At 47.5% G+C, this 17,457-nt stretch overlaps 1 protein-coding gene across 4 annotated transcripts in view; it reads left to right on the top strand.

Annotated features, from left to right (window-relative positions):
- Positions 1–17,457, top strand: part of HERC2 (HECT and RLD domain containing E3 ubiquitin protein ligase 2) — a 171,046-nt gene that overhangs the window by 39,042 nt on the left and 114,547 nt on the right. For all 4 annotated transcript variants that reach the window (XM_063459216.1, XM_063459223.1, XM_063459231.1 and 1 more), the window contains exons 8-14: positions 4,606–4,716; positions 5,220–5,388; positions 13,982–14,155; positions 14,328–14,516; positions 14,637–14,788; positions 15,245–15,402; positions 16,795–16,908. In XM_063459216.1, the coding sequence (XP_063315286.1) occupies positions 4,606–4,716; positions 5,220–5,388; positions 13,982–14,155; positions 14,328–14,516; positions 14,637–14,788; positions 15,245–15,402; positions 16,795–16,908 (1,067 nt within the window). The remainder of the gene's footprint in view (positions 1–4,605; positions 4,717–5,219; positions 5,389–13,981; positions 14,156–14,327; positions 14,517–14,636; positions 14,789–15,244; positions 15,403–16,794; positions 16,909–17,457) is intronic.

Below are 17,457 nucleotides of genomic sequence, written 5' to 3'. Positions count from 1 at the left end.
GATGTCCAATCTAATCCTCCCAGCTAAGAGGAGGCTATTTAGGAAGACCAAAACTGCCCATCACAGCCCCCTGAATGCAGCCCGCAGTCTGTCTGATCCCCACTGGTCCACAGGGAAGCCACCTTTGTAGTGCTTGTATGTGTTAGTCTGTTAGTGTGCCTGACAGTGTGTGTAAGTTTGGCTGTGCATGGATGTGAGGCGTGTGTGTTTTTCAGTCTGTCTGACATTGAGAATTATTGTGAGTGTACTGCTGTCTGGCAGTTTGTATCTGGTTATGTGTGGATCCCCATGAGTCTTGAAGCATGTGTATGAGTTTGTGTGAGTTGGTGGGAGCTCAGCCATAAGTGTTGTTGTTGTTGTTGTTATAATTATTATTATTATTATTATTGTTATTTATTTAGTGCCAACTGATTCTGCAGCTTTTTAATATTATGGAAGGGGGGACATTTTACAATAAATTAGACCATTACACAGGGACACATTAAAGGGACTCTATAGTCACCATATAAAAGCAAGAAAGACAGGTCCCCCAGCCTTCCTTCTTGCTTTTATATGAACTTTCATTCATTAAAAAAAAAAAAATCGGTGGTTTTATATTAAAAACTTACCTCCGTTCCAGCGCCGAGCTCCCCGCTAGGCCGCGCCCCCTTTTTCGTCAAAATGACGAAATCGCGGGGCCCAATGGGACGGCTTCGCGCTGGACCAATCGCGTTCTTCATAGAGCGGCATTGAATGCCGCCCTATGAAGAACCTGAGCGCTTTACCGCGCATGTGCGCGGAATGCGCGTTCGCGAGCTGAGCTGTCTGACTGACAGCTCAGCTCGCTTTCTAAAATTATCAATAATAATTTAGGGCCCCCACCCGCCCTGTGCGGCGGGTGGGGGCCCTAAAATTATCAATGAGGGGGGGGGACCTACTGTCCCCCCCCCCGGCCCCCACCCCTGTGCGGCGGGTGGGGGCCCTAAAATTATCAATGAGGGGGGGACCTACTGTCCCCCCCCGGCCCCCACCCCTGTGCGGCGGGTGGGGGCCCTAAAATTATCAATGAGGGGGGGGACCTACTGTCCCCCCCCCCGGCCCCCACCCCTGTGCGGCGGGTGGGGGCCCTAAAATGATCAGTAAGGGGGGGGGACCTACTGTCCCCCCCCCCCCGGCCCCCACCCCTGAGCGGCGGGTGGGGGCCCTAAAATTATCAATGAGGGGGGGGACCTACTGTCCCCCCCCCGGCCCCCACCCCTGAGCGGCGGGTGGGGGCCCTACAATTATCAATAAGGGGGGGGACCTACTGTCCCCCCCCCCGGCCCCCACCCCTGAGCGGCGGGTGGGGGCCCTACAATTATCAATAAGGGGGGGGACCTACTGTCCCCCCCCGGCCCCCACCCCTGTGCGGCGGGTGGGGGCCCTAAAATTATCAATGAGGGGGGGGACCTACTGCCCCCCCCGGCCCCCACCCCTGAGCGGCGGGTGGGGGCCCTAAAATGATCAGTAAGGGGGGGGGACCTACTGTCCCCCCCCGGCCCCCACCCCTGTGCGGCGGGTGGGGGCCCTAAAATGATCAATAAGGGGGGGGACCTACTGTCCCCCCCCCCCCGGCCCCCACCCCTGAGCGGCGGGTGGGGGCCCTAAAATGATCAATAAGGGGGGGGACCTACTGTCCCCCCCCCCGGCCCCCACCCCTGAGCGGCGGGTGGGGGCCCTAAAATTATCAATAAGGGGGTGGACCTATTGTCCCCCCCCGCCCCCACCCCTGAGCGGTGGGTGGGGGCCCTAAATACAAAGGGGGGGGGGACCCTAGTTAACCCTCCCCCCCCAAAAAAAAAATATCTCCCTACCTACCCCCCTCACCCTAAAAATAATGAGGGGGGACCATTAACTAAAAACCTGTAAAAAAATGAGATAAAATCAACTTACCATTCGATGTTTTCTTTCTTCTAAAATCTTCTTTCTTCAGCCCCAAAAAAGGCCAAATAAAAATCCATAATAACCGACGCAATTAAAAAAAAAAAAAAAAAAAACCGAGCGCAAAAAAAAATAATCCATCTTCACCCATGGAGGGCTCCGCGCAGACTGAGCTCCGCAGGGCGGGGGAAGGCTTATAAAGCCTTGCCCCGCCCTGCAATTAGGCTAAGAACACTCTGATTGGTGGGTTTAAGCCAATCAGAGTGCTCTTTGTCATTTTACAAGCGTGGGAAAGTTCTTTGGAATTTTCCCACGCTTGTAAAATGACACAGAGCACTGTGATTGGATGGATTTCAAGCCATCCAATCACAGTGCTCTGTGTCATTTTACAAGCGTGGGAAAGTTCTTTGGAATTTTCCCACGCTTGTAAAATGACAAAGAGCACTGTGATTGGATGGATTTCAAGCCATCCAATCACAGTGCTCTTTGTCATTTTACAAGCGTGGGAAAGTTCTTTGGAATTTTCCCACGCTTGTAAAATGACACAGAGCAATGTGATTGGATGGCTTGAAATCCATCCAATCACAGTGCTCTGTGTCATTTTACAAGCGTGGGAAAATTCCAAAGAACTTTCCCACGCTTGTAAAATGACAAAGAGCACTGTGATTGGATGGATTTCAAGCCATCCAATCACATTGCTCTGTGTCATTTTACAAGCGTGGGAAAATTCCAAAGAACTTTCCCACGCTTGTAAAATGACAAAGAGCACTCTGATTGGCTTAAACCCACCAATCAGAGTGTTCTTAGCCTAATTGCAGGGCGGGGCAAGGCTTTATAAGCCTTCCCCCGCCCTGCGGAGCTCAGTCTGCGCGGAGCCCTCCATGGGTGAAGATGGATTATTTTTTTTGCGCTCGGGTTTTTTTTTTTTTTTTTTTTATTGCGTCGGTTATTATGGATTTTTATTTGGCCTTTTTTGGGGCTGAAGAAAGAAGATTTTAGAAGAAAGAAAACATCGAATGGTAAGTTGTTTTTATCTTATTTTTTTTTTTCTTTACAGGTTTTTAGTTAAAGGGTCCCCCCTCATTATTTTTAGGGTGAGGGGGGTAGGTAGGGAGATAAGTTTTTTTTTTTTTTGGGGGGGGGGGGGGGGGGGGGAAGAGGGTTAACTAGGGTCCCCACCCCCTTTGTATTTAGGGCCCCCACCCACCGCTCAGGGGTGGGGGCCGGGGGGGGACAATAGGTCCCCCCCTATTGATAATTTTAGGGCCCCCACCCACCGCTCAGGGGTAGGGGCCGGGGGGGGGCAGTAGGTCCCCCCCCTTATTGTGAATTTTAGGGCCCCCACCCGCCGCACAGGGGTGGGGGCCGGGGGGGGACAGTAGGTCCCCCCCCTATTGTGAATTATAGGGCCCCCACCCACCGCTCAGGGGTGGGGGCCGGGGGGGGCAGTAGGTCCCCCCCCTTATTGTGAATTTTAGGGCCCCCACCCGCCGCACAGGGGTGGGGGCCGGGGGGGGGACAGTAGGTCCCCCCCCTATTGTGAATTTTAGGGCCCCCACCCACCGCTCAGGGGTGGGGGCCGGGGGGGGGGCAGTAGGTCCCCCCCCTTATTGTGAATTTTAGGGCCCCCACCCACCGCTCAGGGGTGGGGGCCGGGGGGGGGCAGTAGGCCCCCCCCCCCTTATTGTGAATTTTAGGGCCCCCACCCGCCGCACAGGGGTGGGGGCCGGGGGGGGGCAGTATGTCCCCCCCTTATTTTTTATTTTAAGGCCCCCACCCACCGCACAGGGGTGGGGGCCGGGGGGGGACAATAGGTCCCCCCTTATTGATAATTTTAGTGCCCCCACCCGCCGCACAGGGGTGGGGGCCGGGGGGGCAGTATGTGCCACCCTTATTTTTAGGGCCCCCACTCACCGCTCAGGGGTGGGGGCCGGGGGGGGGGGGGGGGGGAGGAGAGTAGGTCCGTCCCCCCCCCCCCCGTTCAACCACTATTGTGGCCGGACAGCATCCCTGTGGGTTCGGGCTTCAGCTGTCAGCTGAAGCCACGCCCACAGCAGTGCTGACAGGCTGTCAGCACACAAAGCGCGTTCACAGTGCTTTGTGTGCTGATAGCCCGTCTGATGCATTCACCCAGAATGCATCGGACGAGAGGCCTTTTTAGGGCCTCTGAACTCGGAAGTCCCTCTGGTGGCCGTCTGATTGACTGCAACAAGAGGTGTTCCAAGCTTCCAATGTAAACACTGCATTTTCTCAGAAAATACAGTGCTTACAAGAAAAAGGCTCCGGGTAGCTGTAGCACTCACCTAAACAACCTCATTAAGCTGAAGTTGTTCAGGTGACTATAGTGTCCCTTTAACAATAGTTAGATGAGGACCCTGCTCAAACGAGCTTACAGTCTATAATGGCAGCCCTGCAGAGTGGACTGAGTGTCGAGGCAATGGCGAAGGGTCATATCCTGGAAAGGAGTTCCCAGCATTCGACACCAGGGATCCTGGCCAGTTAATTTTATAATTGCTTGCATTTTCATTATCATGTCAGTTAGTGCCTAAGGCCTCGCAAAGTCTAGAGCCGCCTCTGCCACCCTTGTGTATGTTTATCACGTGCACACACATTTCACATAGAGAAAAACACAAGAAGGATTAAAAAAACTGATTCTTGATCATATGTGATTTTTGTTATCTTTCTAAATGTCTTGTTTCACTACAGTGATGTCAATGGTGCTCAAAGTCCCAGAGGTCCTGGAAACATTCCACTGCAAGATCAGCATTTGGCACTAGCCATTTTACTTGAACTGGCTGTACAGAGAGGTACCCTAAGGTAAGAATGGTTCAGGTTTGCCAAATTATGGCTGAAATGCATTACGCAGTTATGTCTATTCATTAATTTTTTTTGCTTCAGAGGAATCTATGGTTCTATTAACTGTTAATTTGCTTAATCTGTTGATTACATTATACATTCTCTCAATTACTGCATTTGGCATTCTGTTCAGTAAGCTCAGAGAAGCCTTATTTCAATTGGTTTGCAATTTCTCCAGGTTTACTTGCTATTTCCTTTGAACTCTGCAAGACCACCGTAAACAGTTTTTTTTTTTTTTTTTTTTTATCAATTTTAGCAAGTCACATCAAGCACTTTTTTTAGCTTTAGTTGGATTTTCTTTTTTGTTTAAAATCCATTTTTTCTATCTAAATTTTGCAGTGTGGTGTGTTATTTTTTTTATTTTTTATTCACTACAATGCAGTGCTTAGAGAACAAATCTAAACACATTTTCTCTAGTTGCTATAATTCTATATTGATCTACGTATGTGTTTTTTATTTGCCAGCCAAATGCTGTCTGCTGTTATGCTGCTACTTCAGCTCTGGGACAATGGAACAAGGGAAACAGACAATGACTGGTCAGCCCAAGGAACCAGCGCACCTCTCCTCCCTTTGTTACAGAGGTTCCAAAACATTGTGTGCAATAAAGAAGTTCAGAATCTGGAGAAAGTTCAAGTAATACATTCTATATTCTGTGTAATAAAAAAATAACCCTTTCTCCTATAAAGCTACTAGAGTTAAACTGTATGTCACTTGTAAAAGGAATCCTTGCACATTAAATCTCAAACTGTTTCTTTAAGGGGACACTCCAGTGCCAGGAAAACAAACCGTTTTCCTGGCACTGCAGGTACCCATCCCATGTTGCTGAAGGGGTGAAAACTGAGACCCCGTCCTCCCCCCTGACTTCCCCCTCCCTGCCAATGTCCCTCAGCGGTGGTTTCGGGTCCGCCCACGCTCCTCCCCCGCCGACGTCATCAGGTGGGGGAGACCGACAGCGCATGTGCGGCTGCCAGCGGGGGAGACCTAATAAGCGTGCGTGCGCATTAGACCTCTCCGTAGGAAAGCATTGAAAATGCTTTTAATGCTTTCCTATGGGGAATTGAGCGACGCTGGAGATCCTCACACAGCATGAGGACGTCCAGCGACGCTCTAAGCACAGAAAACCTAATCTAATGCATTCCAGTAATTTGATGTGTAGTCTTTGTTAACTAGGTCTCTGTAATACTATAGTGTGTTGTATATTTCATAGAAATGCTTTAAAACTATTTTCAATAACTGTTTTCAATACGGTTTCCCCCAATATATGCTACATCAGCAAACAGATGTAAGCGAGGCCCACATATTTTAAACCCATTTTTTTTTTAAACCCATTCTTATATTGACATTATGTGCAATGCAGTTCAATTACAAAATTGTCATGTCCATTAACTTTGCAATTTTTGAGTAAATATCTTTTTTGGCATATTCACATGCATATTCATTCTTTCTCTCTTATGATGCACCGTGCTTGCCACCCTGTGTGCGAGAACTTGATTATTTAATTCCGCACCACATTACCTGAAATTGTTTTTTTTTTTTTTTTTTAATAAACTCTTTATTTTGAAGATTTTGTTGATATGGGGAGGGGGTACAGAAGAGAAAGAAGGGGAGTAAATTCCGCAAGGTAAATCAGGGTATACATACATACAAGGTTTCAACATTGTACTCTGATAGGTCAATTCAGTCTAGTTATCGTGCGTCGGGAGGGCTGTTTTATGTCGTTAGCTGGATGATGTCTTGTTTATATTCATCGGTACATGGTCACCTTGTCGTTCTCGCAGTTGGGGTGGGGGCACGAGGATGCGGGGGGTTGGGGGTGGGTCAGATTTTGGCGGGTAGCTAGATTACATGGTATTGTTAGGTTGTGTCGGAGGGTGCAGGCCCTGAGGAGAGGGGGCAGGGAGTTACCCAGTGTCCCATCTATGTTTCAGTGCGTCTTGTATCTCTTGTGTGCTAATGCTATCGAGTAATTGCAGGGGGCGGCGTGTGTTCTCGGGTGGCCTCCTTATCTCCAGTGTGCAGCGCCTATGTATGCAGTTAGCGTGTTCATGAGGGCCAGTGGTGCGGGAGAGGGTAGGTATTGGGGGTGTCTATGAAGTTTTGGTTAGCGGAGTGTGGTCGGGTAGAGTCTGGTCTTGTGGGAGATGGCATAATGTATAGTCGTGTGTCAGCTGTGTGGTGGGTTTTGAGTGTTTGCAGGTGGGTGTGGATGGGATTCACGGCCTTGGGGAAGGCCATGCGTTAGGTGAGGTAGGTGTGGGTCAGTGAGACGGGTGCTAGGTCATCTGGTCTCAGGGGTTGTGCAGTAGGTGGTGTATCAGCCAGGGATCCCATATCTTGTTGTGGTGGTGGGTGGTGTCATGTAAAAGGGCTGAGAGTTTGTCCATCTCCATTGCCTCTTTTATTTTTTGTATCGTCGTTGCCAGAGTGGGGGGGTTTTGATTACCCCACTGTTCTGCTATAGCACGTCTGGCAGCCAGCGCTATCTTCGCTAGTAATTTGTTTTGGGATCTGACCAGTGGGGCGTAGGGTTTGGAGAGTAGTCATATCCAGGGGTCCATGGGAATGTCCGTGTGTAGGACTTGGGTTGTCAAGTTGGTTACGGCTGTCCATAATTGGGATATGTGGGGGCATGCCCACCATTGATGGATGTAGGTGCCTTGGGCTCCGCAGCCCTTCCAACATGTATCTGAGGTGGAGCAGCCCATTTGTTTCATTCGTAGGGGTGTTAGGTACCAGCGGTGGAGCGTTTTATATGCCTGCTCCTTGTGGTTTACGCATATCGTGAGGGAGGCTGTTGCTTCCCATATGCTCGGCCAGTCCGAGGGGTCGGTCGGTGGGCCTATATCTCTTTCCCATGTTCTGGTGTAGGAGATTGCGTCTGTCTGGGAGGTGGAGTTTAGTTGGAGGTAGATGGAGATTTGGCTTTTGTGTACTGGTTTGTGTATGCAGTTGTGTTCGAATTGGGTAAGTTTGGTGGTTGCTGCGGCCTTGTGAGTGGGGTTAGAGAGGAAGCTGCGGATTTGTATATATCTCAATTGGTCGTGGGTGGTCAGTGGGGTTTGTCTGGGCAGGTCTGGAAATTGGATTAGTTGGTTGGCTCTGAAGAAGTGAAAGAAGCGGGAGAGGCCATTGTCTTCATAGTGTGCGAAGTCTCTGGGTGTCATCCCAGGGGGGAATTGTTTGTTGCGTAGGATTGGGGTGAGTGGGGAAGGTTTGTTGATGAGAGGGGTTTTGCGGATGACTCTGTCCCACACTTGGAAGGATGCTTGCAGGGTTGGGGCTGTTTGAGGGGTGTTTGGTCTTAGTTGCTTTGGGAGCCAGAAGGGTAGTGAGGGGTGGTCTCCGCCCAGCAGGTCGTGTTCTAAGTCAACCCATAGTTTCGTACCTGGGGCGGTGTGTAGATGTTGAATCTGTGCTAATTGGGCAGCTTGGTAATAGTTGTAGAAATTTGTGAGTCCGAGACCTCCAGATTTGGTGTTTTGGTACATTGTGGAACGTTTGATTTGTGGTCTCTTGTTGGACCAGATGAAATTATCAATTTTGGTTTGGAGCAGTTTGAAGTCTTTTCGGGAAATTTGGATGCTTAGGGTTTGAAATAGGTATAGGAATCTAGGCAGCAGATTCATTTTAATGGAGGCTTTTCTGCCCAGCCATGAGATTGGCATTTTGTCCCAGTGTTGGAGGTCTGTGTATGCTTGTTGGATTAGGGGGGTGTAATTCACACTGTAGAGGGTGGAGAGGTGATTGGGGAGTAGAATGCCGAGGTATTGTATATTGTCGTTTCTGAAGGTGAATGGGTGTGAGGTTTCCAGTTGTCTTAGAGTTGGTTCGCTGATTACCAGTGGTAGGGCTTCAGTTTTGTCGAGGTTTAACTTATACCCCGATAGTGTCGCGTATTCCGGTAAGAGTGTGATCAAGGGTGGGAGGGATTGCGTGGGTTTCGTGATTGTCAGCAATATGTCGTCTGCATAAGCTGCGATTTTGTACTCGTCTCTGTTTATTTTAAGGCCCTGTATTAATGGGGAGTTCCGTATTTTTTGTAGAAGGGGTTCTAGGGATAGGGCGAAAAGGAGAGGTGACAGTGGGCAACCCTGTCTCGTTCCGTTGTAGATTGTGATTGTCGTTGGCGTCGCGTTGGGTATCAAGAGCGTGGCTGTTGGTCTGTGGTAGAGGGTAGTCAGGGCTCTGGTGAAGGGTGTGGGGAATCCGAATCTCCTAAGGGTGGAGAATAGATAGGGCCAGAGAAGGCGGTCAAATGCCTTCTCTGCGTCCATGGAGAGGAGAAGGGTCGGGATCTGTCGGTGTTGGGCTACCCACATGAGATCCAGGGTACGTCTGGTGTTGTCACTTGCTTGCCTGGAGGGGATAAATCCCACCTGATCCGGGTGGATCAGTGTTGGAAGGAAGGGTTGTACTCGGTTTGCCAGTAGTTTAGTGAATATTTTGGTGTCTACATTTAGCAGGGAGATGGGCCTGTAGTGTCCCGGGTCAAGGTGTGTTTTGTTTGGTTTCGGGATGAGGCATATGTTAGATCTCAGCATGTCGCTTGGCAAGGCGTCGCCCTGTAGGAGCGAATTGAAGAGTGTAGCTAGGTGTGGGGTGAGAATGTCGGGAAATGTTTTATAATATAGGCCCGTAAATCCGTCCGGGCCTGGGCTTTTATGTGGTTTGATTGTTTTCAGCGTGTATGTTATTTCCTCTGTCGTGATGGGGGCTGCGAGTTGCTCTCTTGCTTCGTCGGTCAGTGTGGGGAGGGGGATGTCGCGCAGGTAGGAGTCTATGGCTTGTTGGGAGGTTGTTTGGCACGGGTGTTGTCGGGCTTCCGGTTTGTGGTCATATAGTTTAGTAAAGTATTTGGCGAAGATGGAGGCTATGTTGTCAGGGGTGTCATAAGTTGTCCCCTTGGGTGAGTTAATTTTGTCTATCCGTTTGGTTTGGGTTTTATGGCGTAGTATGCGTGCAAGGAGGGAGTCTGCTTTGTTGGATTTGTCATAGAAAAGTTGTTTGGTCCATAGGAGTAGTTTTTGAGAGTCTTTGGCCATGAATGATTTGATGGATTGTTGGTGGGATTTGATTTGCACGAGGACGTTTGGGGTTGGGTTCGTTTTGTGTTGGTCTGTGAGGGTCCGTAGTTGGAATAGGTGGTGGTGTAATTCCGCCAGTTTTTGTTTTTTCTGTCTGGTGGCCTGCTCTATTAACTTCCCTCTAATTACCGTCTTGTGTGCCGCCCAAAGTGTGCCCACTGAGGGTACTGAATCTTTGTTTTCCTCGAAATAATTCCCTAATTCTGTACGTATGGTCTGCCTTATCTCTGGGTTATGGAGCAGGGCGGGGTTTAGGCGCCAGGTCCATGTCCTAGTGGAGAGAGGGATCTGAAGTTCTAGTGAGATGTCCGCATGGTCTGACCATGTAATGGTGCCTATGGAGGAGTTTGTAGCCAGTGGAAGTAGTGAGGGGGAGATCAGGAACATGTCGATCCTGGAGTATGAGGAATGTGGGTGTGAGTAAAAGGTAAAGTCTGGTGTGTCGGTATGTTGGAGTCTCCATAAGTCTAGGAGCCCGGTGTGGAGTGCGAGATCCGTCAACGATTTGTCAAGTTTGTTGGGGTGTTTGGGGTTTTTATTGTTGGTGGTTGTGGCCCGTTTGCGGTCTAGAAGGGGGGACATGACCGCGTTGAAGTCACCTCCTAGTATAATGTGATGTGAGGTAAATAGCTTTAGGTGGGCCTTGAGGGTTATCCAGAAGAGTGGATCCGGGTCTGCTATTGAGTCTTGGAACATTATCGGGCAGGATTTGTGTAGGAGTATGGCCACCCCGTTATGTTTGCCTGTTTGGGAATTTGCTAGGTGGCATGTTGTGTAGTGCTTATTTTTAAGGGGAAATGTCTACTTTCCTCATAGTGTGTTTCCTGAAGTAGGATTATGTCAGCCCTTGTGCGGGTCGCCCAACGCATCAGTTGAGGTCGTTTGGCTGGGTTGTTTAGGCCCTTGCAGTTAAGCGATACACAGGAGATTGATCTAGGCATTGTTTGTGGTGGGTTGTCTGCGGGTTTGTGGTGAGAAGCCTGCAGGTCCGGTTCTCTTTATTCAGAGAAGGTTGGGTGGGGGGTGTGGGGTGGGTCGTGGGTTGATCGTACGAGTGGGCGATCTGGGGTGGGGTGGAGAGGTTGAGGGGGATGTACCTGGTCTTATAGCTCAGGTGCCAGGTGTTGTGGGGGGTTCGTTGGTGCCTGTGGGGTGGGGTTAAATGGGTGGAGTGCCCCTTAGGGGTCCGGGTGTGTGTGTGTCCGGGAGAGAGGAGGAAGGTTTCCACGTTCCCGTGACCTCTCCCCTCTAGCACATTGTGTCGTGCGTTACTCACGGTTTTGAGAGGTGTAAGTCATCCATATTGTCGTGAGTCTTTCCCCTGTGTGTGTCGTGGTTGCATCGGTGCTGTGGTTGGTTGGTTCCGGTAGGAGGTTTAAGCGTGGGGTCGCTGGGAACATGAGGTATCTGCGGTGGAATCTGGAGAGGTTGGAGCTCGCGAGGGTTAGCGAGGAGCGTACCAACATATGTTGTGGCAGATATCTGCATAAATTATAACAGTACAATACATATATAAACAACATTGCAGGAGAAGCAAACACAAAGAACATTGTTAAACCATTAATAACAAAAACCATCGTCATTACATTTTACAATTCGGCCGGTGGTATGCATATGTGTGCTATGTGGGTCTGCCTGTCCCTATCCCTGAAGTCAGATAAGATCATTGGGTCCAGTGCATCCTCTGTCACAAAGTGGTGGGGCTTGGGTGTTCGGTCGACATGGATTTTGGTCTCTCCCCGTGGGGAGTGGTTGCTATCGTTATGGTGGCCTATGCGGGGTGGGTCATGGGTTGCACTGAGCGTGGAGGGTTGTGCTTGTGTTGTTCGTGTGTGTGACCATGGACTTCGTGCGTGTGCGGCGTGAGTGGTCGTTGACGGTGGGTTTGTCCAATTGTGTATGCATGTGTGTGACTTGCGCCTGTTAAGGGTGGTCTGTCTGCAGTCTTACTACGTCCTATGGGTATTGAGTGTTGTGTGGCGTGTCCATGTTTCAGGCGTGTGTTGTATGTGGATAAGTGCAGGTGCGTGGTTATCCCGTGTACCCCCCGAAGTCCCCATTGCAGTATACTTGCTAGACCACAACGGTAAATGGCGGTCTTCTTGCGACAGTAGGCTGTATCGGTGGAGTTTCAGGATGTTGGGTAAGTAAGTTCTCGGTGGAGTCCAGTAGGCCTGCGACCATCGATGTTGGCATGGGTGTAGCAGGCTGAGGGCTGCGGGTGTTAGTAGGGGGTGGCGGTATAAGGTAAAGTCCATGGGTTTCCCGGTTGATGAGTGCCAAATGAATTGTGGCAGGTGGGTTGTTGCGGTTTTCCATATGTTAGTCCAGTCCATTTGGTGCTGCTGACCGTGTGGGGTTGAGAGGTGGAGGGGGGGAGATTTCGGGGGCACTAGTCCTCAGTGCTCGCCCGGGTTCCCCTCTGTTGGTGCATGGGGGTGGTCGTATTGGGGTGGTTCTCTTGGCAGATGGTTGAACGTTGCTTTCTGGGATTCAGGGTCGGGCTGCAGGTTGGTGCTGGCCTTGTGCAGTAATTGTGGGTCATCCAGGTAGGGCGGTAGGAAGGTTAGTGGAGGGGCAGTCGTGCCAGAGAAGAGTGGTGTATTTTGTGTCAGTCACCTTCTCCGCGGCCCGGGTAGACCTATCTTGATATGGTGGCATGGTTAGTGCCTAGGAGCTGCTCGCTCCGGTTCCTCTGGTTGTGGTTGTGTCGGAGTTGGTGTTTTCAGCTTCTTTGGTGGTTGTTGTGTCCTTGGCTCGTCTGTGTGTCTGTAGTCGGACCAGTTACGGGTTGGAGGGGCGTATTGTACCAGCTGGATCCCCAGTGAGTCAGCGAAGGGTCCCATTTCTATCGGGGAGAGGAGGGTGTGGGTTTGGTCATCCTTTCTTACCATCAATTTAAAGGGGTGACCCCAGGTGTATTTCATCCCCATTTGTTGGAGGGCTAAGGTGAGAGGTTTTAGGTCCCTTCTTTTTTTCAGTGTCGATGGAGCGAGGTCCTGGAAGAAGGTGAGGCGATGATCCTGGTATTTAGGCGGCTTGTACCTGGCTGCTTGGAGCAATTTCTCTTTAGCTGGGAAATGGTGGAGTCTCGTGATTATGTCTCTTGGGGTGGTGGGGTTCAGGCTGGGGGGGGTCGCAAGGCCCTGTTGGCCCTATCCATTTCCATATCTCTCGCTGTGAGGTCTGGGGCCGGCCAGTGAGCTAAATATACCTTTAAGAGTGGGAATCAGTTGGTCCGGAGTGACTGATTCAGGCAGGCCTCTAATTCGTATGTTATTTCTCCTTGAGCGGTTGTTAAGGTCCTCAAGGCTGTCCTCCAGGGCTGCTATGCGGCCGTGAAAATATGCAATGTCCTGGGCCTGTTCAGTGGATGTGGTTTTGAGCTTGGAGATGTGGGTGTCTGTAAGGTCGGCCCTATTAGTGAGCGCAGTGATATCCTTTCTGAGGCCTACCAGTTGTTTGGTGACTTCGGCAGCCACGTGTGTCTTTATGTCGGCCGTGGCCTTGTGGAGCATACCCCTCAGGATGCCTATTGTGAGTGGTGCTGTGGGGTCCGAGCCGTGGGCATATTCCTCCGGTTCCGATCCTTCCTCCTCTTGGGGTTGCGAGGAGGGGGGCCGTTGCGAGGTGGCCGGCGCACGGAACATTGTCGCCACCGATGGGGTGAGCTCCTTCTTTTTTTTTTACCTCCGCCCATGGAGTGGATTGTCGGGCAGAGCTTGATGCACCGGTACGGTGTGATTTCGGGGTCCGTGTACGGGGGGGGGTCGCTGATGGTAGCGGATGGCAGTGCTATAGGGAGAGGGAGCACAGGGATCAGGCGTCCATCTTCCTTCGCGGTCAGGCTCCCTGAAATTGTTTTTTAATAAAATTTTATTTTTTTTCTACACGATATGAACTCATTCTCCATCGCTTAGAATTATTGCTTAATAGTAGCTTGTGTCTTCAAAGAAGGAAAAAAAAGTGTAAGATTATATAACTTTAATGATAAAACCACAAAATATGTTGTTTTAATTCTCTAAATGGGTTCCCCCTTCTCCAAACTATTTCATTTTATTTATTTATTATTGTAGTGGGTTTACTTTTCACTTTTTCATACCCAAATGTCCATAACCCTATCTTCTCTGTTCCATTTTCAGATACTCTCTTCGCCTTTGAGCCCAAATGAAAGCTTTCTGAGGTATCTGATTTTACCTCAGGACAATGAGCTGGCTATCGACTTGAGGCAAACTGCAGTTGTGATCATGGCACATCTGGATCGCCTAGCTGCTCCATGCATGCCTCCCCAGTGCAGCTCGCCAACGTCACACAAGGTTGGTTATCATAGCAACTCATTGCTGCTTCCAATGTTCTTTTGACTAAAAAAAACAAGAAACAAAAAACAAATTGTTGCTTGATCTAATTTTATCTTCTCCTACATTTCAGTGAGTCACTTGTGGTGTCCATTTTCTATTAGTTGGAAAAACCCTATTTGTTTCCTTGCAGGGCTCCCTACAGGAAGTTATCAGTTGGGGTTTATTGGGATGGAAATATTATGCTAATGTGAACGGCCCGATTCAATGTGAAGCTCTCTCTAATCTTGGTGTCGTACAGATTGCTTGTGCGGAGAAGTGTTTTCTAATTCTGTCTAGAAATGGCAAAGTATACACTCAGGCTTACAACAATAATACACTGGTATGTTGACAATGGGCTTTATTTACCAAATTAAAATGGAGTTAAATTCTAGCCTTAATTTCACAAGTTAATTATATGCAGCTTTCTGAGCATTGCTTTTTGATGTGTCTCCTTTACTAGGGACCACAGCTTGTGCAAGGTCTTTCTTCTCGCAATATTGTGAAGATTGCGGCACACTCTGATGGGCAGCATTATCTGGCGTTATCTGCTGCCGGTGAAATCTCCTCCTGGGGTTGTGGTGATGGTGGGAGATTGGGCCATGGGGATACAGTGTAAGTCTGTTGTATTTTATCTGTATGATAATTAAAAAGTGACCGGTAGTAAAAGAGCTTGAAAATTATAATTTTTTTTAAATATTTTCTCTCTTTCTCAATATTATACTATTTGAATATATATAGATTTGTAGTGCCTTGTTAGCTGGTTTTTAAATGTTCATCTGATTTGAAAAGAATTGCGATTACGGAGTCTTGGGTAGAAATATATTAATAAAAGCTTTGTCACTAAACCTAGACATCAAACTGGAAAAAATGTCCTGCTCACTTATTTTTCCAGTGAAGATATTGTGGCCTACAATTTTCAATAATTTGACCATAGCTCTTAAGTTTTCCAATACACAGAATTCCGTTTAGTTAATAATTTCCAAATTGCTTAATTACGTACAGTTCATGTATTTATCTTGTTTGCAGCTGGTCCAAGAGATATTATTTATCCTTTATCTGCTCATTTAGGTCACTAGAGGAGCCAAAGCTGATATCTGCCTTGTGTGGGAAGCAGACAGGAAAGCAGATTGTCCACATTGCTTGTGGAAGCACGTATAGTGCGGCAATCACAGCTGAAGGAGAGTTGTACACGTGGGGTCGAGGCAATTATGGAAGACTAGGACATGGTACAGAATCCTAAAGAATCATCTGTTTCTGGTGTACTAAAAAAATTCTTGTTAATGTGCATGTCAATAGAAGCCTTGTTGTATTCTGGTTTGTGCAGTAGTAGCAGGTGTGATTACTACTCTTTTTACATTTTCTTACAATGGACTTGATTTAATATTTTTGCATGCAAATTTAAAATGACTTAAAGGGACATTATAGTCAAAAAAACTTTTACTTAATGAAGACCTTTTGGTGTATTGATCATGCGACTGCAGTCTCACTGCTCAATTATCTGCCATTTAGGAGTTGCATCACTTTGTTTATGCAGCCTTAGGCACACCTCTCTGCCTGTGACTTACACAGCCTTACTAAACACTTTCTCTAAAGAATCATCTAAAGTTTCTTTTTACTGCAAATTCTGTTTAATTGAAAATGCGTTATTTTCAGCTCTATTAATAGCTTGTTAGTCCCTGCAGGAGGCTCATGTATATAATTAATGTTCAAACTACAGAGCAGGAGATGTAAAAAAAAAAAAGTGTGTTTAAAGTAAGTTACATCTGATTGAAAATGAAAACCTAATGTGTTCATGCAGGCTGTGTCAGTCACAGCCAGGAAAGGCATGACTAGGGCTGCATAAATAAAGCGATTTAACTCCTAAATGATAGTGAATCTAGCAGTGAAACTTCATGACCTATACACAATAAAATGTTTCATTAAGCTAAAGCTGTTTTGGTGACACTAGTGTCTCTTTAATATTGATATTTTTGTATTTTTTTTTATTTTATTTTAATATATAACTATTTATATTTTAGCATTTTGAAAACCAGTACTTTAGAGGTTTATCCCGAATCATTAAATAACTTGCAAAGCTCCTCCCCGTAGAATAAATCCCCAGTTCTTTTCTTGCCCTCTGCACAGAAGGTAGTCTTGGAAATTGTGGTGAATGTGCTGCTGCTCCAGGGGGAGGCCTCTGATTCGCAGAATGCTCTGTATCTGAACAGCGTTGCTTCTAGCAGGCGTCTGAGTGGGACACACACGGGGGAATGTATGTTCCATAAGAGTACCTCCCAAATCTGCACTTGTTTGTGGGAGTTACGAAGTGCGCTCTGTGAACTGTGGTTGTTTCCTCTGTTAAACACACATCCTGGTTACTGATAATTACGAATATTCAGTGCAGCACAGTACTTCCGATTTTTCCAAAAAGTAGGGTTATGAGATGTTTCAAAGTTACAAATGCTATTATGCAGAAAGACGTGTGTGTGTGTGTGTGTATATATATATATATATATATATATATATATATATATATATATATATATATATATATATATATATGTGTGTGTATAAATAAACATTGTTTTTTTTCTTGACTGAGATGACTTGTGATTACCACATGTTTTTGTTTGTTGCAGGTTCTAGTGAAGATCAGACCGTTCCTGTGCTGGTAACTGGGCTTAAGGGTCTTAAGGTTGTCGATGTGTCTTGTGGTAGTGGAGATGCACAGACTCTTGCAGTGACTGAGAATGGTGAGTACATGCCACTTATGCTAGGCTTCATACATGCATTGCAACTCCAAACCACAACAAAATGCTGATCTATTCATTAGTAATCAACATCTCCGTTATTATTGTTTTGCGATATGTATTGTCTGTTAAGTTCGATTCACCTTTCCTTCTTTTGAGTTTAGTTTCAATTTAGGGACATTTAATAATTCCGATGAAAAATGTTTTGGGGTTATCAGCGTCTTAGTTGCTTTAAAATACAGAAATATATAGTAATTTTTGAGTCAGAGGATGTTGTGTACTCCTTTCAAAAGACAAATATGGAGAAATGTGTTGATTAAACTTTCCTTTGTCTTGATGAGCATCTTTTAAATATGTTTTGTTAATTAGAAACATAGAAACATAGAATGTGACGGCAGATAAGAACCATTCGGCCCATCTAGTCTGCCCAGTTTTCTAAATACTTTCATTAGTCCCTGGCCTTATCTTATAGTTAGGATAGCCTTATGCCTATCCCACGCATGCTTAAACTCCTTTACTGTGTTAACCTCTACCACTTCAGCTGGAAGGCTA

Source organism: Pelobates fuscus, chromosome 1 (genome assembly GCF_036172605.1).
Source record: "Pelobates fuscus isolate aPelFus1 chromosome 1, aPelFus1.pri, whole genome shotgun sequence".
Lineage (NCBI taxonomy): Eukaryota > Metazoa > Chordata > Amphibia > Anura > Pelobatidae > Pelobates > Pelobates fuscus.
This window is presented reverse-complemented; position numbering and strand designations above follow the sequence as displayed.